Consider the following 22,042-nt stretch of genomic DNA (forward strand, 5'->3'; position numbering starts at 1 on the left):
TTTTTTTTAATGGTTGGATTTTGGCTTGGATTTTGGAATTTTTGGGCTTTACCTTTTTTGGCTTGGATTTTTTGGGCTTGGATTTTTTGGGGTGGATTTTATGGTTTTTGAGTGATATTTTGGGTTGCATTTTGGGTTTTTCAGGTTAGATTTTTGGGGTTGGATTTTTGGGGTTTGATTTTTCAGGTTGGATTTTTCGGGTTGGATTTTTCGGGTTGTTTGGATTGAATTTTGGGTTGGGTTTTTTTGTTTGGGTTTTTTGGGATTGGGTTTTTGGGGGTTCGGTTTATGGTTTTTTGATTAGATTTTGGGTTTTGGGGACTCGATTTTTGGGGTTGGGCTTTTTGAACCCTGGGATTTTTAGTTGCTTGGAGTGGATTTTGGGGTGGTTTTGGTTGGGTTTTTTTGGGTTGGGGGTGTTTGGGTTGGGTTTTTCTTTTTGGGCTAGATTTGCTGGGGTTGGATTTTTGGACTGGGCTGTCCCCAGGGCCCTCCATCCCCCATGCGTTTAAACTTGGCTGTCTGATACCAACCAAATCCCTTTGATTTGGCTGAAAATAAAAGTATTCCAGTGCTTGACAAACCTTTCAGTGAAGAAATGTTTTTCCTACTATCCAATCTAAATCTTCCCTGGCACAACTCCTGGCCATTTCCTCTTGTCATGTAACTCGTTACTTGGGAGAAGACACCAACAGCCACCTCGCCACTTCCAAGCCTGTAGTGCTGCATTGGGTTTTCGTGACCCAAGTGTAGGACCCGGCACTTGGCTGTGTTGAACCTCAGGCCACTGGCCTCTGCCCATCGATCCAGCCTGTCCAGATCCCTCTGCAAAGCCTTTCTACCCTCAAGCAGGTCGACACTGCCAACCAACTTGGTGTCGTCTGCAACCTTATTGAGAGTGCACTCGATCCCCTCATCCAGATCATTGATAAAGACATTAAAAGGAACTGGCCCCAGTTGTAGGCCCTGGGGAAAACCACTTGTGACCAGCTGCCACCTGCATTAAACTTTGTTCACCACCACTTTGGCCACTCTTTGGCTCAGCCATCCAGCCAGGTTTTCACCTGGCATAGAGTACTCCCGTCCAAGCCACGGGCAGCCAGTTTCTCAGGGAGAATGCTTTGGGAAATGCTGTCAAAGGCGTTTCTAAAGTCCAGGTAAAGAACATCCACAGCCTTTCCCTCATCCACTAAGTGGGTCACCTTCTCATAGAAGGAGATCAGGTTTGTCAAGCAGGACCTGACTTTCATGAACCCATGCTGACTGGGCCTGATCACCTGGTTGTCCTCATGTGCCACATGATGGCACTCAGGATGATCTGTTCCATGATCTTCCCCACACCGAGGTCAGACTGACAGGGCGGTAGTTCCCAGGATCCTCCTTCTGGCCGTTTATGTTGATGGGTGTCACCTTTACTAACCTCCACTTAACTGGCACCTCCCCGCTTTGCCAGGACTGCTGAAAAATGATGGAAAGCGGCTTGGTGAGCATCTCCGACAGCTCCCTCAGTACCTGTGGGTGGAACCCATCTGGCCCCATAGATTTGTGTATGTCTAAGTGCTGTAGCAGGTCCCTCACTATTCCCTTTGGATTATGGGGGCTTCATGCTGCTCCCCATCCCTGTCTTCCCGCTCAGGGGCTGAGTACCCAGAGAACTGCTGGTCTTACTACTAAAGACGGAGGCAAAGAAGGTATTAAGTACCTCAGCCTTTTCCTCATCCATTTTCACTATGTTTTCCGCCATATCCAATAAAGGATGGGGATTCTCCTTAGCTCTCTTTGTGTTTCTAATGTAATCATAGAAACATGTTTTAGTGTCTGTTATGACATTAGCCAGGTAAAGACCTAGTTGGGCATTGGCCTTTCTAATTTTTTCCCTGCATAACCTCACAACATCCTTGTAGTTCTCCTGAGTTGCCTCCCCCTTCGTCAAAATGTCATAATCTCCTTTTTTCCCCTGAGTTTGAGACAAAGCTCTCTGTTCGGCCAGGCCAGTCTTCTTCCCCACCAGCTTGTGTTTAGGCACATGGGGATGGCCTGATCCTGCGCCTTTAAAAGTTCCTTCTTGAAAAACGTCCTGCCTTCCTGGACTTCTTTTGCCCTTCAGGACTGCCTCCCAGGGGACTCTGTCAACCAGGCCTCTCAAAAGGGCAAACTAAGATAACCAGGTCCGAAGCCCAGAGAGTTATTGCCATTAGGCACCTCCTGATGGTGGAGGGAGGGGAAGCCCAAAAGAAGGAACTCCGTGACACTGGTATGGTTCAATAGTTTGCATCCAAGCTGCAGTGTTCAAGGGCAGATGGTCAGTGGAGGAAACAATGCTTCAGGAGGTTAAAAGAAGATGAGACAGAGCGAAAGAGTGTAGAAGGACGAGAAAAGAGGTTCATGGGGACATTCGGGCACAGGCTGGAAGGAAAACAGAATGGAGAGGAGAATCATCTGAGAGCAAGAAGACATCCTTTGATGTACAAAGAACAAAGTTATTAAGGGAGTTAGAGTAGGACTTCACTAGAAACAGTAGGTAAGTTATTGCACATGCGCTCTTTACCCAAGAGTCTCTTTACAGTAAATGGAGACCACAATTGGTGTTTCTCAATCTAGTCTTTTTCCTCTAGTTCTTCCTCTAGTCTTATTTAAATACATCATTTAGGATACGCTAAAAGGAATTCTATTGGAAGAGAAAACACCTCAGAAAGTGGAGAAAGTGGCATGGAGAGAGTGACAAATGAGGAGACGTGGGAAGTAAAGGTAAGCAAGACAGGGAGGAGGGAAAGGTCCTCAGTCACTGACCACTTTCTCGCTGAAAACCAGTTTTGGTAAATCATTCTGGCTGTGAGGGGGAAAAACAAAAGAAGATTTAAAAAGCAACACAAAAGAGGGGAAGGACCAAAAGGGAAAACCTATGGGCTTGCTTCTTTCAGGAGCCTCACCTTTACCTTCCCGTCCCTGACTGTTACAGCCCTGACCAGCTCTTCCCTGTTTGTAAGGAGGAAGTCCCACAGGGCACTTCACCTCATGGCATCACAGTCACCCTTGTAAGGAAGACATCCCCAATGAGCTCCAAACCCCTCCTGGGTGGTTTGCACCTCACTCTCTTGCCCCTTCAGCAAATGCTGGGATAGTTTAGGTCGGCCATGAGGACCAGGGCCTGCAAACATGAGGTTTCTTCCAGGTGTCTGAAGAAGGCCTCATCTGCTTCCTCTTCCTGGTCAGGGGATCCATAGCAGACATCCACCCACCACAGCGGTGCCCATGTCCTGCCCTCTCGTGCTGGCCCTTCAGCTCTCAGTTGACTCATCACCTCCCCCCAGGCAGAGCCCCACGTGTTCCTGCTGCTCTCTCCCAGAAAGGGCAACTTCCCCTCTGGGTCCAGACCTATGGCTTGACCAGTACCAGACCCACAGTTTCTCTAGGAAGGAGTATTTGTAGTGCCCTGCAACTCCTCATGCTGTTCTCTTGTGAGAGACACCCCAGTCAAGATGAGCCAGCTGCGTGCAAACATTAAAAGCTGAGTAAATGGTGCTTCAGTCCACCGGGACCTTGAGAAACTCTGGGATTCGGACAGTGGAAGTCCCTTGAAGTTTTACAGGGAGAAGTGGTCAGTCCTGCCTTGGTGGGTGCTGGGGGGGAAGGGGGAGAATAAGCCCATACATCAGCACAGGCTGGGACCTGACGGGCTGAGCAGAGACTCTGAGGAGAAGGGCCTGGGCACTACGAGGGATGCCCTACGAGCCCGTAGAGTAGGGACACTATGAACAAGGCCAGCTGCATATGGGGCTGCATTAGGAGGAGCGTGGGCCACCCAGAGAACCTGAGTTCTCATCCCCCTCAACTCAGCACCGGTGTGGCCCCACACATGTGGCTGTGTCCCAGTGTGTCGCTCCCCATTTCTGAGAAGTAGTGATGAACTAGAGAGTGCTGAGTGGAGGTCTGCCAAGGTGGGGTTCGGGACCTCGTGCACGTGACCTGTGTGGGGTCTTAGTTCAAAGGCCCATTTAATGCACACATCCTGGAGTTCCCACCATCTAAAAAGACATAGGATTGCCCCTGGGATACTCTCCGTACAGTGCTAGACCACATGAACAGCGTTTCAAAACATACATTATGAAGTCGGAGTGCCTTTCTTACTGGGATCATAACAGACCAACACTTCCTAGTGAAAAATCACTCTCTCAGCACCCCTGGATGCAAACCTCTGGACCCACGGACTGGTAAGGGTGTAGTTTGCTCCAGTAACCCTTGACTTGATCCCCATCCACTGCTGGTTGTTCTCCTCCAGAGTCCTGCCTCAAAGCACCAAGGCCTGGGAGACCTCGCTGCTGGTAACTGAGGCAAAGAGGACATTGAATATCTCAGGTCTAGTCCTACTCCTACTGAATTCGACAGCGGTCCTACATTATTCCCTTTTCTTCGTTTAACTGTTCCTGAATTACCTAAAGCTCATCTCGGTGCCCTGGAATTCCTATTTGAGTTTCAGTTGAGTTTTGATATGCACCACTGCTGGATCTGGAGGATGCTGCCATTTCACTTGGCCAAAGGGCTTTCCCACCAGGCTCATTCATGATCCCTGAGACGATGCCCTGTCTCTATGAACGGCTCCAGCAGAGCTTGCGGTTATCTAATAATAAGACCAAAAAAGGTGATATTTCGATGTAACTTTGAGAGGAGAATTAAAAGTTCTGGAAAGAAGTGTCTCTGCCCAGCTGAGGGAGGGAACATCAGTGGTGACTTCATCCTGTTTCCCAGCAGGTTCCCCTGGAGCCCCAGGGACACCTGGAGGGAGCCCCGAGGGGGCAGAGAAAGGGCTGCCTTGGGCTGGTCCTCTGCTGCTGAGCTGGGCTGGGCTCCTGGCATGGAGGGAGCTGATGGCAAGCGGGCAGCGCTGCAGAGAGACAGCTCTGCCCAGGAGCAGCTCCTCTGCCAAGCGCAGCAGGGCTGAGGGCACTGCCTGCAGGCAGCGAGGGCAGAGGAGGGAGGCAGAGAGTGTAAAGGCAGTCTGGGGTGGGAGGAGAGAGGAGAGCTCGCTTGGAGAAAGATCATCACAGCCCTGAACAGGGTAAGTCTCTGGCTGCAGGGCAATGCAGCTGCGGTTCCTGGAATGATCTCCCAAAGCTGGCACATCCCACAGCCTCTGGGATCTATCAGGAGGTCTCTCACAGTTTCTCCAGCGTAGAGGAAAAGGACTTGCTTTGGAGCAGGGCTTCCCTGTGGCTCTGTCAAAGGGACAGGGCACATCAGCTGCCTTCACCCGGGGATGGCTGCAGTGTGAAGGTGGGTGTGCAGCCAGGGGTGCCCAGGGCTGTCCTTCAGAGCAGGGTCCCTTCACCCAAGGGTGCTTTGTGCCGTGGCAGGGACTTATCTCCTGTCAGGATCAGCTCTCCGTTTACCTGAGGAGCTCCCAACAGCAGTGCGGGGAGAAGCTGTGGGGGGAAGAGGCAACTCCTGGCAGGAGAGTGTCCTGCTGTCAAGGGGGTGCTGCGTGGGGCAGGGCTGCTCTCAGCTGCAGTTCACCCCCAGGACATTTCCCAGGGGATTGTTTGAGGGAAAGCTCAAGGCAGGAATTACGTTACAGATAAGGAGCTTTCCTGCGTTTGTGTTTTTATTTTCCTAGTGAGAGGGTGGGGAGGTAGAACAAGGGATACATGTATAGGGAGCTCTCAAGTGGGAAGAAGTCAGTGAGACTCCTGAGCTGTAGCTTTGAGTGATCAGTAGGTCTGCCAGGAACCTCCTGGAGTGCCTTCAGCCACTCCTCTGCCCATGGGCAGCACCAGCATCAGCTCTGCTGGACCCATCGGGGTTGTTCTGACCTGCCCTTTTCCACCTGCAAACAGGAACATGAACCCGGCCAGTGCCCGGCAAACAGGCAGGTTTCTGTGGGGCCAAGGGGAGCGCACAGGGGTTGGGATGGGGTCTGTGAGAGCTGACAGGGAAAAGACATGGGACAGGGAAACACCTCCCAGGAGGAAAATCTCCCGGCAGCAGAGCTATGATCAGGGAATGAGAGGAAAGAGAAACCAGAAATGCTGTGGGAGGAAGGATTCAGAAAACTCTGTATGATCCCCTCCAATGCAGACCCCTTCCCCTGAGCAAGTGTCTCCATGGGAATGAAGTGTCCAAGCTCTCCTCTAACCCGTGGGGCTGTGGGCAAAGTAGTCTATGTGGCTGGGGAATGAGCTGACTCTCCCCTTCTGAGATACCATCACTAGGACACTTGGGTGTCTCCTTGGGGTGTCCTTCCAAGCACTGCGCTGCCCTCCAGGATGCCAGTCTGTCCTGGAGCATCCTGGTGTTACCTGAATGCCCAGTGGAGAAGCGCAGAGACGCTACGACCAAGGAAAGGCTGCTGGGTTTGTGAAACGAGCCATGTGTGTCCTTGGCGAGAAGTGGGGTGCTGAGACCTTGAGAAAAGGTGAGACGCTGAGCTCTCGGCAGTGGGTTTCTCTGCTCTCAGCAGCGCCTGGTGTCTTTTCAGGTCTACATGTGAGTGTGATTCCCCTCTGTCTCAGAAAGGCACAAGCAGAGGGCAGCTGGGAACAAGACAGAGGGACAGGCCAGCTCCCCTCGCTCTGCACTAACCCTCAGACAATCCCCTGGCCTGGCAGGACTCCCTTTGCTGTCCCTGAACGCAGCAGAAATGGTGAGGGTTTCTGAAATCCAAGAGAATCTCCTGCTGAGATGGGAGAGAGCTGTATAAGAACCTCTCTCCAACACTCTTGCAACTGTGGTTTCATGGCAATGGGAGTGCAGAGACTGACAAGCCCTTTTTTCACGAGGAGAGGTTTATCTGAGAAATTGGGACACCAGGACTGCCCACCCCATTCCCACGAATCTGCTGCTGCAGAGCAGGGCTGACTCCTGGGCATCCGGCGGGCAGAGGTCCCGCTCCTCCTGGCACACCTGGACAGAACCAACCAGAGCTCCAGCCACAGAGCTGAATGAAGATCTGACAGAAATGGAAAAGCAGAGCAGAGCGTGAGGTATGAGAACTGGTGTTGATTTTTCTCAGAAAAGTCTCCCCTAACTTGTCACTGTGCTTTCCTCCTTGTTCAGTGCTCCACACCAAAAGGCACCAAATGTCCAACAGCAGCTCCATCACCCAGTTCCTCCTCCTGGCGTTCGCAGACACACGGGAGCTGCAGCTCTTGCACTTCGGGCTCTTCCTGGGCATCTACCTGGCTGCCCTCCTGGCCAACGGCCACATCATCACCACCATCGCCTGTGACCACCGCCTCCACACCCCCATGTACTTCTTCCTCCTCAACCTCTCTGTTCTCGACCTGGGCTCCATCTCTGCTACTCTTCCCAAATCCATGGCCAATTCCCTCTTGGGTACCAGGGCCATTTCCTACTGGGGATGTGTTACACAGGTCTTTTTTTTCTTTTTCTGTGCTGTAGCAGAGTTTTATCTTCTCACCATCATGGCCTATGACCACTACGTTGCCATCTGCAAACCCCTGCACTACGGGACCCTCCTGGGCAGCAGAGCTTGTGTCCACATGGCAGCAGCTGCCTGGGGCAGTGGGTTTCTCCATGCTCTCCTGCACACGGCCAATACATTTTCCCTGCCCCTCTGCCAGGGCAATGCCCTGGACCAGTTCTTCTGTGAAATCCCCCAGATCCTCAAGCTCTCCTGCTCACACTCCTACCTCAGGGAAGTTGGGCTTCTTGTATTAGGGTGTTTTTTAGCTTTTGTGTGCTTTGTGTTCATCGTGCTGTCCTATGTGCAGATCTTCAGGGCCGTGCTGAGGATCCCCTCTGAGCAGGGACGGCACAAAGCCTTCTCCACGTGCCTCCCTCACCTGGCCGTGGTCTCCCTCTTTATCAGCACTGCAGTGTTTGCCTACCTGAAGCCCCCCTCCATCTCCTCCCCATCCCTGGATGTGGTGGTGGCTGTGCTGTACTCCGTGGTGCCTCCAGCCGTGAACCCCCTCATCTACAGCATGAGGAACCAGGAGCTCAAGGATGTCCTCTGGAAATTAATGACCAGGTTATTTTCTGCAGCAATAAACTGTCTCCGGCAAATCACTCATAATGTAATTCATTATACGCCAAGCCCGTCTTCTGTAGGTTTGGTTAGGGGTTAGGTAACTGTGTGTTAGGTTTGGTTGAGGGTTTTGGCTTTTTCTTACTTTTTTTTTTTTTAAATTATATACTTTTGTCCTCAAATAAATGTCATTATTTGAGATTTTTTTTTTACTACCTATCTATCCAAATTTCTGAGACTCACAGAGTCATGCCCAAAATCCTTCTTCTCAGGCCTTTTCTGCACGGGTAGAGCTGCAGGGGTAGAGCCTGAGCGCCGAGGAGGAGGGGAAAGAATCCCAGTACTTGCAGAGCACCAGCACTTGTTCTTTCCGGGGCTGCTCTATTTTCACTTCCACACTCGCCTTCTGAGCCCCTGTGTTGATCTAAGGCCTGAGTGCTCTGGCAGCTTGGTCATGGTGCTGCTGTGTAGCAGCTCTGTGATCACAGGCACGGAGAAGCAATGGGCACCTCTGAGAAAAAGCTCGTCTGCATAACAGAGTTTCCACCATGAAAGGGGATCTGCTCAGGGCAGTGCAGGAAGGATTAGGTCTTCTTCCACAGTTGCTGTCAAGAGCGTTCCTTCAAACGTGCCCTGGTGAGGGATGCCCAGTAAAGAGGTAAAGAGTGTGCGTGTGCAGGGTGAGGGCACACACAACAGTGTCCTTGCACAGCCACACCTCCAGGGACAGGACTGAAGGACCAGCAGAGCGGGGTCTGGTCTGTGCCTTTGTTTGCTGGACACCCCGGGGAAGCTGTCCCAGGGCAATCGTCACAGAACAGACACCTGAAACCACCATTTGCAGAACTGGACGCCTACGCAAACCCAGAGAGGATGTTTGTCTGCCTGTGGAGAGACACCGAATAACGAGGTCAGAAGTCCCTGTTTGCATGGTTCAGAGGAGATTTCGGCATGCACACCGTGTGCATGTGGGGACATGAACCCGAGAGAGCACAAACACCAGCAGCTGTTCTTAGAAATGCCCGAAAGTGCTGTGGGACAGGCCGTGTCCCTTCATTGGAGAGTAACGTCCCCTGGGAAACCCCCTGAATGCAGCACTGGGATGGGCTTCCTTGACCCCAGGTCCCTGTGTCCATTCCTCACGCCGTGGGGCATCTCAGAGAGGTGCCGAGCAGGGAGACACAGCGCGGGGCTGAGGTGCTGCCGGCCTCTGGGAGTGGCAACAGGAGGCCATGGAGTCTGCTGCAGGGCCTCTGCCCGTGCCAGGGAAGGACTCGTGTCTCTGAGCAGCCCTGCCAGAGCCCTGACAGTGCCGTGTGTGTCTCCAGGAACACCTGTGTGCTACCTCACCCTCCCCTCTCTTCATGGCCTGTCCCTTTGATTACACGGTGTGACAGAAGCACCTCTGTGGAGCATCTCCCCTGTGCAGTCCGAAAGGGTTCTGCAGGCGTGAGCGGCATTGCCCTCTAGAAGATGGCATTTCTCACCTCTCACAGAGCACAGAGCACGTCTAGGGAGTAGGAATGCAGTGAGAGGCACACACCCTCCATGTTTCACCTCTCTGAACGTCCTTCACAATTTTTTTAAGCACCTAACAGAGAAGCAAATGTCTTCAGAAATAGGTGGGCTGGGCTGTTTGCACCAATGCTGAAACTCTCCTGATGTGAAACCATTACATTCATCATGGACTTTGTTTTCATAACCTCTTTTTAGACCCAATCTTCCCCTTCCTGTTCATGCTGGAATCCTGTGTGTGCAGCAGAGCTGCACTTGGGGGCAGCTCTCCTGCCCAGCATGGGCAGGCAGAAGGCGTTCTCCACCGGCTCCTCTGCCCTCCCTGGAGCCACTCCTTTCTGCGGCACCCCCACCACTGTCAGTGGGATGCCCAGAACAGCCCTCCTGAGAGAGTTTAACAAAGCCCTGTTTCAACACGCACCTCACCCCTGCTCGATCCTCTCATCTACAGCCTGAGGAGAAGGAAGGATGGGGGTTGGGAGGAACTGACAGAAACAGCTTAGGAAAGCTGTCGGCTGCCGAGAGATCCCGTTGGAGTCGTGGGCTTGTAGGAAGAAATCACTTCTGGTTTTCTTCTGAAGCGGCCCCCAAGGATCTGGACAGCGAGTATTGTGTCCTGGGCACTCCTCTGGCAGCGTGTCATAGTGAGAAGACTTTTGGTGTCATGGAGATGGAGAAGGCTGGCCAGTGCCATTGTGAGACCTCTCTCCAACACCTTGGAAAGGCCAGAGCCATCTGAGAGCCTTGGAAAAAGCAGAAATGAAACCAGTTTTCAAAAAAGCAGGAAGGAGGATTGGGACAAGGACAGACTGGCCAGCCTCACCAGGGAAGGGATATGACAAGTCCTCCTGCAGCCATCTGCAGGCGTTTGAAGGACAAGAAAGGGATGGCAGAAGACATGTGGGAGGGAATAGAAGGGGTTGTTGTGTACCCAGACTTTAGCAAGGCCTTTGACATGGTCTTCTGTAGTCTCCTTATAGCCAGGTTATTGACAGCCGGGCTGAAGAAGTGGACGATGTGGTTGGTGGAAAGCTGTCTGAATAATGACAGAGGGACATCATCTGTGGTACAAAGTCCTTCTGGAACCCACTTACTAGTGGCATCCATCAAAGACCAGCCCTTGACACCTACTATGGAACATTATTATCTCTCCGTATGATGGCAGACAATGCACTTTCACCTCCTTTGTAGATGATGCCAAGCTGGGGGAGCCCTTGAGGAATCCCACCCTGTTAGCACTGTTGGTGGCAGGAGAGTTGGGAAGGATGACTGTGGTGGGTTAAACATGGCAGGGCACGGAGGGTCGGAAGGGAGAAGCATAGAGGGATGGCACCTTTGGGAATGAGCGCACAGGAGAGGTGACCCAAAGCTGACTAACAGAGTACTCCATCCCACCTGCATCTTGCTCAGTATAAAAGCTGAGGGATCACAGGGCTCAGGCTCTTTTTTCAATGTCAGATGCCAGCTGGAGGAGCGGTGCTAGAGGAGGCTGGGAAGCAAAAGCGTGGTTGTGATGTGACAATTCAGGGCAGCACTTGGCCAGGGGCTGGTGCCAGGGGAATGGCGCTGGAGCCCCGGTGGTCCTGCTGTGGCCGGGACATTAATGGCCCCTGCGAGCGGGGTGGGGGCGGGGGCAGAAGGAGATGCCCTGAGCCAGAGAGGGAAAAAATTAAATGGCCCAAGTGGGGCAGGAGCAAAGCGAGTCACCCCGATTTCAGCAGAGGCACAAAGAGCCACCTTGAGCAGGGCAGGAGTAAATCCAGGCACCTGGTGTAGGGCAGGGGCAAAAGGAGCCTCCCCAGGCAAGAGAGGGGAAAAACCAGCTGTCCTGAGGGGGACACGATGAAAAGAAGCCACCCAAGCAAGGCTGAGGCCACACTGGATGCCCCAAGGGAAGGATATAAAGAAGAAAGCCTCCCCAAGTGGAGCAGGAGGAAAACTCCCTGCCCTGAGCTGAGCAGGAGGAACTCACTGCCCCGAGCAAGAGTGGGGAAAACTGGAGGACGCAGGAGGTGCAGGGGCCCAACTGGTGAGCTCAAGGGCAGGGATAACAACCAGCTGCCTTCTTGGGGCAGAGGCAACACTCATTGCCCTCCAGGCAGGTCGTGGGGTTAAACCAGATGCTTAAAAGCCACCCACAAATGTTTTTTGGATCTGGAGGGTGGGAGAGCAGCTGGGTGGGGGCCTGGCAGCCACCCAAAGTGCACCCAGCGCAGTTGCTCAAGGGGGTTCTTTGGTAGCACTAGTTCAGAGTCAGCCTGTGGCTGTATCTTGGGGGTAGATTAAATTCATTGGAAACAAACCTGTCAGACACCAGGTGCTTTGCTACAGGAGTCTCGTGGATGCAGTCCTGCACCTGGGAAGAGTGGAAAAGAAGTCCTCAGCCCCCCGACTGTGCCAGCCAAAGCTGTGAAGGGGCTCGCTGACAGCCCTGGGCAGGTTTTTATTCCTGGGGCTGGTGTGGCTCCAGGCAGAGGCGGGAGCTCTGTGGGCAGATGAGCAGCCCTTGGCCAGCAGTGCCTGGGGCAGCCCAACAGCTGCCGGCTGGTGGCTGCAGGAGGTGCCCCAGCTGTGGTGGCTGAGGGGCCACAGTGTGTCCCCGTGCATGTGGGGGTGGCCCCTGTCACAAAGGGGCAGTGATGTGGCACCTGGCCACTGCTTGTGAGCTCACCTGGCCAGGGCTTGGCATCCTCAAGAGCGGGCCAGCCAAAGCTCCTTGGGCTGAGCTGGCCTTGGGACAACTCGGCTCCTTCCTTTGCCACTTGCTTGGCTGCTTTTTCCCAACCATTCATCGTTTACTGCCCACTTCTCCTCACCTTCCATCCTCTTCTGAAGGTAATGATGATTTGACCTTCAGGACAGATCATACAGGAGGTAGATATGGGATCAAAGTGATGGCTGGTCTATGCCTTCGGAGCTTTAGGATGAGCTGTTACAGCTTTATAGGCTGGCCAGATACGCGCTATTGGTAGAGTTCCTATTTGCTAATTGTTATTTCTTCAACACATCCCAGGGTGGGTAAGTAGGGGGTGGCAGTGTACTCTGAGGCTTTGGGCTCCGTCTGGAATGAGAAGAAGCCCATCCTGACGGTTGCGGTAGGAAGAGAGACAGAAAAGGAGCACAGCAAAAGCAGCTGTTAAAGCAGCGGCTGAAAGCCGGTCCCTCCTGTGTCCAAGGGGGCAAAGTGTGGGGTGGAGAACCAGAGGGCTCTGCTGCTAATGGCAGCCAGAGGGAAGCAGCAGGTCCTCTTCAGAGAAGGTGACACCCAGTGCAGTCTTCCCAAAGGGCCTTGGTAACTGCTGTCAGTTGGAGTCCTGTGACAGGGACAGCAGGGCCGTCAGCTGCAGCTCTGCAGCGGCTGGAACTACCACTGAAACGGTGCTGGTGGCGGATGCTGTTCTCTGGGTTTAGTTTGGGATTTTTTGTAATTTATTTTGTTGAAGTGCAACTATTTCTTTGCACTCAGGTGTCAGGATTAGCACTGATCTCTTTCTGGAGTATGTCCTGGCATCCTTCATCATCCAGAGATTTCCCTGCTGTTCCTGAAGAGGAGCGATGGCCTCAATGGGGCCACCCATCACTCCTGTGAGTGCCGACTTCACCATCAGGCTTGGACTTTGTGAATCCCCAAAGGCAAGGGACGTGGCTGGTGCTCCGTCCCTGAATGGTGATGTACCGGCAATCGAGAGGGAATTCTGGGGTGAGTCAGTCATGACTTATGAGCCAGTTTTGACATCTCATGTCATGACTTCTCATCATCATGAGACGTGAGGGATGCCCCCATCCATCCCCCACGTCCATTCAGCACCCAAGCACATCATCAAGGCCTTTCAGCCTTCAGTTCCCTGAGTGTGTTCTGCACTCCAGTTTGGGAAGAAAAGGCCTATTTTCACCCATGGCACTGAGGAAACTCCCTTTTATTGCAGAGATACCACAAAGGAGGCCAGCATTACCATGGTTCCATCCCATCTCCTGAGTGTTCCATCCCATCTCCCATGCTCAGTGTAAAAGATGAGGAATCAAAAGGTCGGCTCTTTTCTTCAATGGCTCTCTTTGTTCAGTGACTGATGTCTGAGGAGGACCCTGTTTCTCTGCCTTTGATCCTGACCTGTGTGTTCCTGAATCTATATCCGATATCCAGTTCCTATCTGGTGCTGAGTCCAGTCCTTGACTTCCCCAGTGCCTGCCATTGACATCTCCCTGGGAGCCTGAAACGGTTTTGTGTGCATTGTATCTATTTCATTATTTCCTTTATATTTTATTATTAATATTTCATTAATGTAACTACTTTAATGAACTCTTACTTTTTTATTGCAGTAACCATTTTTTTCTAAACTCATAAATCTTTTCTCTCTTTTCTGTGTCTCCTTGGAATGAGAGGTGGGGGAGAGCATCTGTCATCTCACCATTGGCCAATCTGCCCCAAACCACGACAGCCCTCCTGTCCAGCTGGTTTTTACCCATCTATTTATCCATCCATGCAGACCATAGTGTGCTGACATTGAACATTGTGGGGGATGATGCTGAAAGCCTTGCTGACTTCCAGGTAGAAGACAATCATTGCTCTTCCTTGCCCAGAAATCCTCTCCTTTCTTCAGAAAACGTAAAAAGGATGGCCAGGAAGAAGCTACCTTGGGTAAATCCAGGGTAAATCACCTTCTCTTTCAGACACCCAGAAAGGGGTGTCACAGTGGGGCACAGCCTTCTGTTACCCTGCTCATCCTTTGGGCCTTTTTGCAAGGTGCATGCAATGTTTGGGTTCTTACAGTAATCAGGGAGTTCCCTCAGACTCCGTGACCTTTCAAAGATGATGGAGAAGGGCCTCACGGTGACACTGTCCTGCTCGCTCAGGTCCTTGGGAGCCTGCCCCTCCAGCCCCATAGGCTGGTAAGGACTATGTTTGCCCAAGTGACACCTGAATTGATCCGCATTCACTGCTGGTTATTTTCTTCCAGACTCCTGCCTTGAGGAGCAAAGGGCTGAGAGACCTTGCTGGGGAAGACTAAGGCAAGGGGGATACAGTATCTCATATTTCTCTGCACCTGTTCTTACTAAATTCTGCAGTGGCCACAGATAATCTTTGGGTTTTTTCTTGCATTGGTCTGGAAGTACTAAGAGATCCTCTTGATGTCCTCGAAGCTCTTGCAAGGGTCAACACTAGGGAAGCTTTGGCTCCTCTAAAGCCATCCCTATTTCTAAATTCCTGCTTGAGTCCCTGCATCCACGTTCCTTCCTTAGCCAAGCTGCTCTCCTGAAATGTCTGGTTGTTTTCCAGCTTATGAATGTCGACAGTTCTTATGCTTGGAAGATGCTTCTCTGAAAGACCAACTGTACTGAGCTCTGCTGCCTTTGAATACTGCTGCCCATGGGCCTACCACTGAAAGTCCCCTGAAGAGGCTAAAATCTTCTCCCAGTATTTCATGGTCCCTACAGCCAAAGCTGACACTGGTTTTCGCATCCCTGATCAGCACTTCCTCTTTTGCAAGGACTGGATTGGAGTGAGCATCACCTTTGTTGGTCTGCGCCTGTGCAAAGAAGTTGTCCAAAGAGACCCCAACACCAGCTGGACAGTATGCATCCTGCCATGCTCACCTGCCAGTGAGTGTCATTAAAGTCTCCAATAGCACTTGGAGTCATGGATCTGAGGACTTCCATGGCTTGCTTAAGCAAACCTTTCTCCACTTCCTTACCCTGATTGCAGGTGCTTTGTCTCCAATGAGGGTGTCACACTAACAGGCCTCTCCTTTGACCCTCACTCACAAGGGCTCACGCAACCTGCTGCACATCCCATAGAGGAGCTCCACACATAGAACAAGCTCCTGCACATGGAGGGCATCTCCCTCCTCATCTTCCTGGCCCGTCTCTCCTGAAAAGCCCCTATGCACCATGGCAGCACCACTGTGAGCTGTCCCACCACCCCTTGCCACTTATTCCACCAACGTACAAACTCTAGGATGGCACATGGGACTCCAGCTCCTCCGGTCTGTGCCCCAGGCTGAGGGCACTGGTGCACATTTGGTCTGCAGCACCTGAGCTGGAGCACTGGGGCCAAGCTTGGACTTGTCCCAGGCAAACCCAGTACCAAGTGCCCAAGACCCCACACCTGCTAATGCTGTGCTCCAGACCAGAGACATACTGGATGCGACGGCAGGCGGCAATGTGAAGGCACTAAACGAGGAAACGCTGCTCCCTACAACACCAGAAAAGCCAGGCTGGGCTCTGTAGCCCTGGAAGAAGCAGGCTTTGTTGTCTGTAGTGTTGCTGAAGACCTGTGGCGGAGGTGAAGCTGATCTCCAGGATGACAAGGTGCTGCTCAAAATGTCCTTGCGTGTGGATAAGCTGTGATCCAGGAACACTGTGAAAATCATTCACCTGTGTCGACTGTCTCATCAAGGGCCTCAGGAAAGGATTGTTGAAAGAAGAACTGGGAGAGTTTGGGAGCAGCCAAATCATTTGAGGCCCCAGTGTGATAGGCTTCCTGTTCATGACCTGCTCTGCATCAGCTGAATGGAGATGGGTGAGACCGTGCCTCACTGCAGTGGTGGGTTTCAGTCGCTGATCCACGGAAACTGAACGTGCCTGAGATGCCACATAGGCTTGCACAAAGGAACCAAATCGGCCTGCAGTGCCCTCTGGGGTGTCCCTCACGCATCTGCTCTGAACACCAATGGCTTTCCCATAGGTCCTGTGCGGTCCCTGCCAGCCTGTGCTGGAGAGCGCTGGCATCTCACTTAGCACCACAGGCCTGTGTTTGGCCATTGAGAAGCTTCCTGAATTGGGTTAAGCCATGTAGGGATGTCCCTGAAACAACTGCCATTACAGTCAGTGGAGAGCTAGGAACTACAGCTGATGGAGAAGAGAAAGAGAGGGACTTAGGTCTGTTTGCTCAGCTGATGACCTCTGTAGGCTGCTGTAGATATAAGGAAAAGGAAAGTTTTTAGTTGTCTTAAATGTAAACACCTGCTGTCATTTCCATCTGCCAAAGGAATTCCTCACAAGGCTCCAGGATGGTGCCCCCCGATGCTGCCTTGTCTCTCAGCATTGCCGCATTAGAGCTTGCAGTCACCTGCAAATGTCTTGGACAAGCTCTGGTGTCACCTCCAATGTCACCAGGTGTTTCCACCTGAACAACACCCTCAATCTCCATTAAGTAGCCTGAGAGCTGAGACAAGGAGCTCCCATACAGCTGCCTGTGTTTGTGCACTCCTGAACTGAGGCAAGAAGAATCCCACCTCCTGTGGGTTTGTGGAAGGAACAAGAGGGAGTCCTCTCCTAGCCCAGGACTTCAAACCCAGGATGAGATGCCTCAAATGATTCAGCTGCATCACTGCACCCACCAGGGGTAAAGAGCTGTGTGGGTGTCCTGTCTAATGGTGAGACAAGGAAAGGCTATTCTCATGCCTAACTCTGTCTCTGGTAATAGAAATGACACAGCTGGAAAGAAGTGTCTCTGCCCAGCTGAGGAAGGGAACCTCAGTGCTGACTTCAGCCTGTTTCCCAGCAGGTTCTCCCGAAGCCCCAGGGACACCTGAAGGGAGGCCAAAGTGGGCAGAGAAAGGGCTGCCTTGGGCTGGTCCTCTGCTGCTGAGCTGGGCTGGGCTCCTGGGACAGAGGGAGCTGATGGCAAGCGGGCAGCACTCCTTCCACAGCACTGCAGAGAGACAGCTCTGCCCAAAGCGCAGCAGGGCTGAGGGCACTGCCTGCAGGTGCCAAGGGGAGAGGAGCAAGGCAGAGATGTTAAAGGCACTCTAGGAGCGGGGGGATAGCTGAGCTCTCACTGCGGGAGGAATCTTCACAGCCCTCTATATGGTAAGTCTCTGGCTGCAGGGTACTGAGTTTGGTGTTCTTTGGAGGACATCCTAGACCTGGTTCATCCCGCAGCCTGCAGGACCTGGCAGGAGGATTCTCAGAGATTCCCAAGTAGAGGAGGAGGACGTGCTCTGGAGCAGGGCTTCCCTGCTGCACTTCAGTAGGTCGGGGCACGGTGGTTTCCTTGTCTTTGGGATGACTGCAGGGGTACCAAACTGGGTGTGCAGCCAGAGGAGCCCAGGGCTGTCCTTCCGCAGACGGTCCCTGCACCCCGGGGGATCACTGCCAGGGCATTTCCAAGGAAGCTTTTCAAGAGGCTGGTCAAAGTGGGGATTACCTGAAAGGGAAGGAGTCTGTGCTTTGAGATGAGTCACCTTGTTTGGCTGGGTGGACAGTGGGAGATGGGACTTTATTTTCCCACTCTTGCGAAGGCACGGGGTCGCCCACTCCCTTTGAGTTCTCTGAGCCGCCCCTTTGCCCCTGTGCAGGCAGAGATGCCCTGGAGCAGTTCCCTGCTGCCAGGAGGTGTTTGCAGGGCAGAGCTGAGCACATCGCAGGTGGGATGGAGTTCTCTTTGTGTGAGCACTGCAAAGGAGGAGACCTGGGCACAGAGAAGCGGTTCCCAGCAGAGACAGCTCCAGGCAGCAGAAACATTGTCAGAGAGGGAGAGGGAGGAGATCCCAGAAACGTGAGGGGAGGGGGGATTCGGGCACCCCCCTGCCATCCGCTGCAGTGCAAGCACCTTTCCTGCAGCAGCTCCCAGGTCTCCTCTCCCACACAGTGCAGCCCCCCACTCTCAGCGTCACAAACACTCGGCCATCACTTTCTTTCCCAACAGTTCAACCAACAAAGAGGGAGATGGGGATTCAGCTTCAGCTGAGACACAAGCACTTGGGTCCTGCCATGCAGATGTTTCCATGGAGGAAAAGCAGCCAAATCCCCTCGCGGACTTTGGAGCCAGGCACCAGAGTGTGCCTGACTGGAAAAGACCTTTTAGGACACCCCATCTTAAAGACATTTGGCTCTTTCCCTGAGGGGGCCCTGCTGAGCTGCAGGCTGCCCTCCAGAAGGTCACAACTCTCCCATGGCATCTCTGTGTTTTCTAAGTACCCGACAGAGAAGACACCACAGCGCTAAGGCCAAGGAGATGCCACGGGACGGCTGTAGGTCGGCAGCTGCAATGAGGCCTCTGTGTCCCTGGCTGGGAGGGGAGAGATGAGATTCCTCTGCTCTCAGCAGTGTCCTGGTCTTCTGGGGGGAACACCTGGGTGTTACTGTCCTCAAGCTCAAAAAGGTGCCTGCCTAGGGCAGCTGGGAGCAGGGCTGAGGGACAGGTCAGCTCTCCACACTCTTCACTGAGGGACAGTCCCTTTGCCTGCCAGCACCCACAGGATTTCACTTGGAGTGCAGCAGGAATGCTCCAAAACTCCTCAGCTCTTGTGTGACAACCGGAACAAAATCCACAGAACAAATTCCCCTCAACTTTGCTCTGCCGTCGGGTGAATTAGGAGTGACAATGCTGGAAAGCTCTTCGATATCAAAAGTGGATGTAGGCTAAGATCACCCCGTCTTCCTATCGACCAATTGCTGTAGGCAGGACTGAATCCTGCAGAGCGCCCTGCTCCCAGCGGCACCCTCAGCCAGCACCAACCACAGCTCATGAAAGGGACCTGCCAAAGGTCTGCTTGAAAGGGGAGAGGAACTTTCAGAAGTTTTTCTGAGAAACTGAATAGACTTTGGTCTCTTCTTCGAACAGGTCCCCATGTCCAGAGGACAAATATCCAATGGCAGCTCCATCACCCAGTTCCTCCTCCTGGCATTCGCAGACACACGGGAGCTGCAGCTCTTGCACTTCGGGCTCTTCCTGGGCATCTACCTGGCTGCCCTCCTGGCCAACGGCCACATCATCACCACCATCGCCTGTGACCACCGCCTCCACACCCCCATGTACTTCTTCCTCCTCAACCTCTCTGTTCTTGACCTGGGCTCCATCTCCACCACTGTCCCCAAATCCATGGCCAATTCCCTGTGGGGCACCAGGGACATCTCCTACACAGGATGTGTGGCCCAGCTCTTATTCTTTTTCTTTTTCATGTCAGCTGAGTATTTTCTTCTCACCGTCATGTCCTATGACCGCTACGTTGCCATCTGCAAACCCCTGCACTACGGGACCCTCCTGGGCAGCAGAGCTTGTGTCCACATGGCAGCAGCTGCCTGGGGCAGTGGGTTTCTCTATGCTCTCCTGCACACGGCCAATACATTTTCCCTGCCCCTCTGCCAGGGCAATGCCCTGGACCAGTTCTTCTGTGAAATCCCCCAGATCCTCAAGCTCTCCTGCTCACACTCCTACCTCAGGGAAGCTGGGCTTCTTGTGGTCAGTGCCTGTTTAGGCTTTGGTTGTTTTGTGTTCATCGTGCTGTCCTATGTGCAGATCTTCAGGGCCGTGCTGAGGATCCCCTCTGAGCAGGGACGGCACAAAGCCTTTTCCACCTGCCTCCCTCACCTGGCCGTGGTCTCCCTGTTTGTCAGCACTGCCGTGTTTGCCTACCTCAAGCCCCCCTCCATCTCCTCCCCAGCTCTAGACCTGGTGGTGGCAGTCCTGTACTCATTGGTGCCTCCAATACTGAACCCCCTCATCTACAGCATGAGGAACCAGGAGCTCAAGGATGCCCTATGGAAACTGGCTCAATGGACGTTGTTTCACCATTAATAAATTGTCTCCCCTTCTTCGCATGTTTTCTAGACTTTCTGTTAGGCAATAAGCCTGCTTTTTTCTCTTGCAGTCATCCTGCTTCTGTATAATTTTCTGGGTTTGTACCACTTGTCTTGAGGTTTGTTCCAGTTGTGTCTGAGCCTTGCACAACACTGTGTCAAAGGTGACCTGCCTAATAGCAGCTCTTCAAGAAAAAGGCATCTCCCAGGTGCAGTGCCTGGATGCTAGGTGCTTCCTCCAAAGGTGCTGCCAATAAAATGTCCAACGAACTGGTCTTTCAAAGAGTCTCTTCCTGTGTTCTCCCTGTGTTTGGGGTTAAGCTCACTGTACTATTGGGTTCCGTGGACCAAATGTTCTGGTTTGAAAGGCTCTCTCCTTGTCTCCAGTGGTAGTGGAGATGGTGCATGAGCTCCCGATTACCTCCTCAGGCTGCTTCACATGTGTCAGGACTTATGGCATACAGCAGGCTCTATGGAAATGAATTTGGACGTGTGAGGAGAGGATGGGGACTCACCACGTGCCCTGAGCTGGGAGTGAATGAAGACACAGGAGATGAAACATCCACAGAGGTGAAGTCCCCCACAAGCAAAACACTAAACTGAGGTATGCACAAACAAGGACTCTGCAATGCCCAGAAAGTCAGTGTGGATCCGGTAGGCGTGGGAAAGGGAGGCTGGAGAGGTGTGGGAGCTGCCGGAGGACCCTCAGGGCCAAGGAATGTCGTGCTGTCCTGGGGAGCGGGGCTGATGTGAGCAGAGGAGGGGGCAAATTCACTCAGGGTTGGGGGTCACCTCAAAAGGCTATCAGGAGAGGCAGTGACTAGCCTGTTTTCCTCCTTGCCTTGAGGCCAGCACTAGCCTGGGGCTGATGGGGAGGCTGAGCTCCTTGTCTGCCCCCCAGGGGCTGTGTGCCCTTCAGAGGAGCTGGGGCTGTGGAGTGAGTGCCGAGAGCTCTGCAGCAACTGTGGTGGGCACTGCTGTGGGACCAGCCCAGACTGGGCAGCTGTGCTTGGCTGGGCAGAGGAGAGGGCAAGGGCTCTGGAGAGAGATGAGGAACAGCTGGGATGGGCTGGTAAAAGCCTGGGAGAGGAAAATGTCAGTGTAGAGCTAAGTTGTGTGAGTGTGCAGGGTGTGGGCACTCCAGGTGTGGCCTCACCAGTGCCAAGGAGAGGGGAAGGTCACCTCCCTCCATCTGCCAGCAATGCTTTTCCTGATGCAGCCCAGGAGGCTGTTGGCCTTTGTCATGGTGGTGCATTGCTGGCTCATGCTCAGCTGTTTGTCCTCCAGGACCCCAAGGTCCTTCTCTGCAGAGCCACTATCTAGCCAGTCAGCCCCCAGCATGATGCCCACAGTGTGCCTAGATCACAAGGTGTCCTCCCCCAGGGACTTTCTCAGCAGCAGCTTGTCCTTCTTGCAGATCAGCTCCACCTCTGCCATAGGTCCCACAGTGCTTCAGAGTAACCTGGGACAGCAAACCCCTCTCCTGCCAGGGCTGCGCAGCCAAGGCCTGTTTCTCTCTGGCCTTGGGGACTGCAGCTTTTACTCTCGTTGTGGGAATCTCATCCATCGTTTTGTGTCCACCTGCCATCCACTCCAGCATGCCTCTGCAGGGTTTCTGGCAGGAAGTGTGGCCTGTGGGGGACCCACACCGGAGCAGGCTGCGAGTGCACGTTGCTGGCTCACGTTGAGCTTCTCATCCACCAGCACACCCAAGTCCCTCTCCTCAGGGCTGCTCTCAAGCCATTCTCCACCCAGCCTGTATTTGTGCCTGGGATTGCCCCGACCCACGTGCAGGACCTTGCACCTGGCCTGGTTGAACTTCATGAGGTCCACACAGGCCCATCTCTCAAGCCTGTCCAGGTCCTTCTGGATCGCATCCCATCCCTCCAGCTTGTCAACTGCTTCACACAGCTTGGTGTTGAAACAAAGAACTCTACACAACAGCACTTGGATACTGTGAAGTCCGTGTTCTTTATTCGGCTTTCTTGTTGCCCTTGATGCCTCTGGCCAGATTTGACTCTC

The 22,042-nt window shown here is 53.1% G+C and overlaps 2 protein-coding genes across 2 annotated transcripts; both read left to right on the plus strand.

Annotated features, from left to right (window-relative positions):
• Nucleotides 1–7,448: 7,448 nt before the first annotated feature.
• LOC128903370 (olfactory receptor 14J1-like) lies at nt 7,449–7,934 on the plus strand (the record flags this gene model as incomplete). The annotated part of the gene is made up of 1 exon (XM_054187387.1): nt 7,449–7,934. A coding segment is annotated over one exon (486 nt), but the record flags the coding sequence as incomplete, so codon positions are not given.
• Nucleotides 7,935–19,091: 11,157 nt separating this feature from the next.
• Nucleotides 19,092–19,949, plus strand: LOC128903333 (olfactory receptor 14J1-like; the record flags this gene model as incomplete). The annotated part of the gene is made up of 1 exon (XM_054187349.1): nt 19,092–19,949. A coding segment is annotated over one exon (858 nt), but the record flags the coding sequence as incomplete, so codon positions are not given.
• Between the last annotated feature and the right edge of the window lie 2,093 nt (nt 19,950–22,042).

The sequence above is a fragment of the Rissa tridactyla genome, unplaced genomic scaffold (assembly GCF_028500815.1).
Source record: "Rissa tridactyla isolate bRisTri1 unplaced genomic scaffold, bRisTri1.patW.cur.20221130 scaffold_29, whole genome shotgun sequence".
Taxonomy (NCBI): domain Eukaryota; kingdom Metazoa; phylum Chordata; class Aves; order Charadriiformes; family Laridae; genus Rissa; species Rissa tridactyla.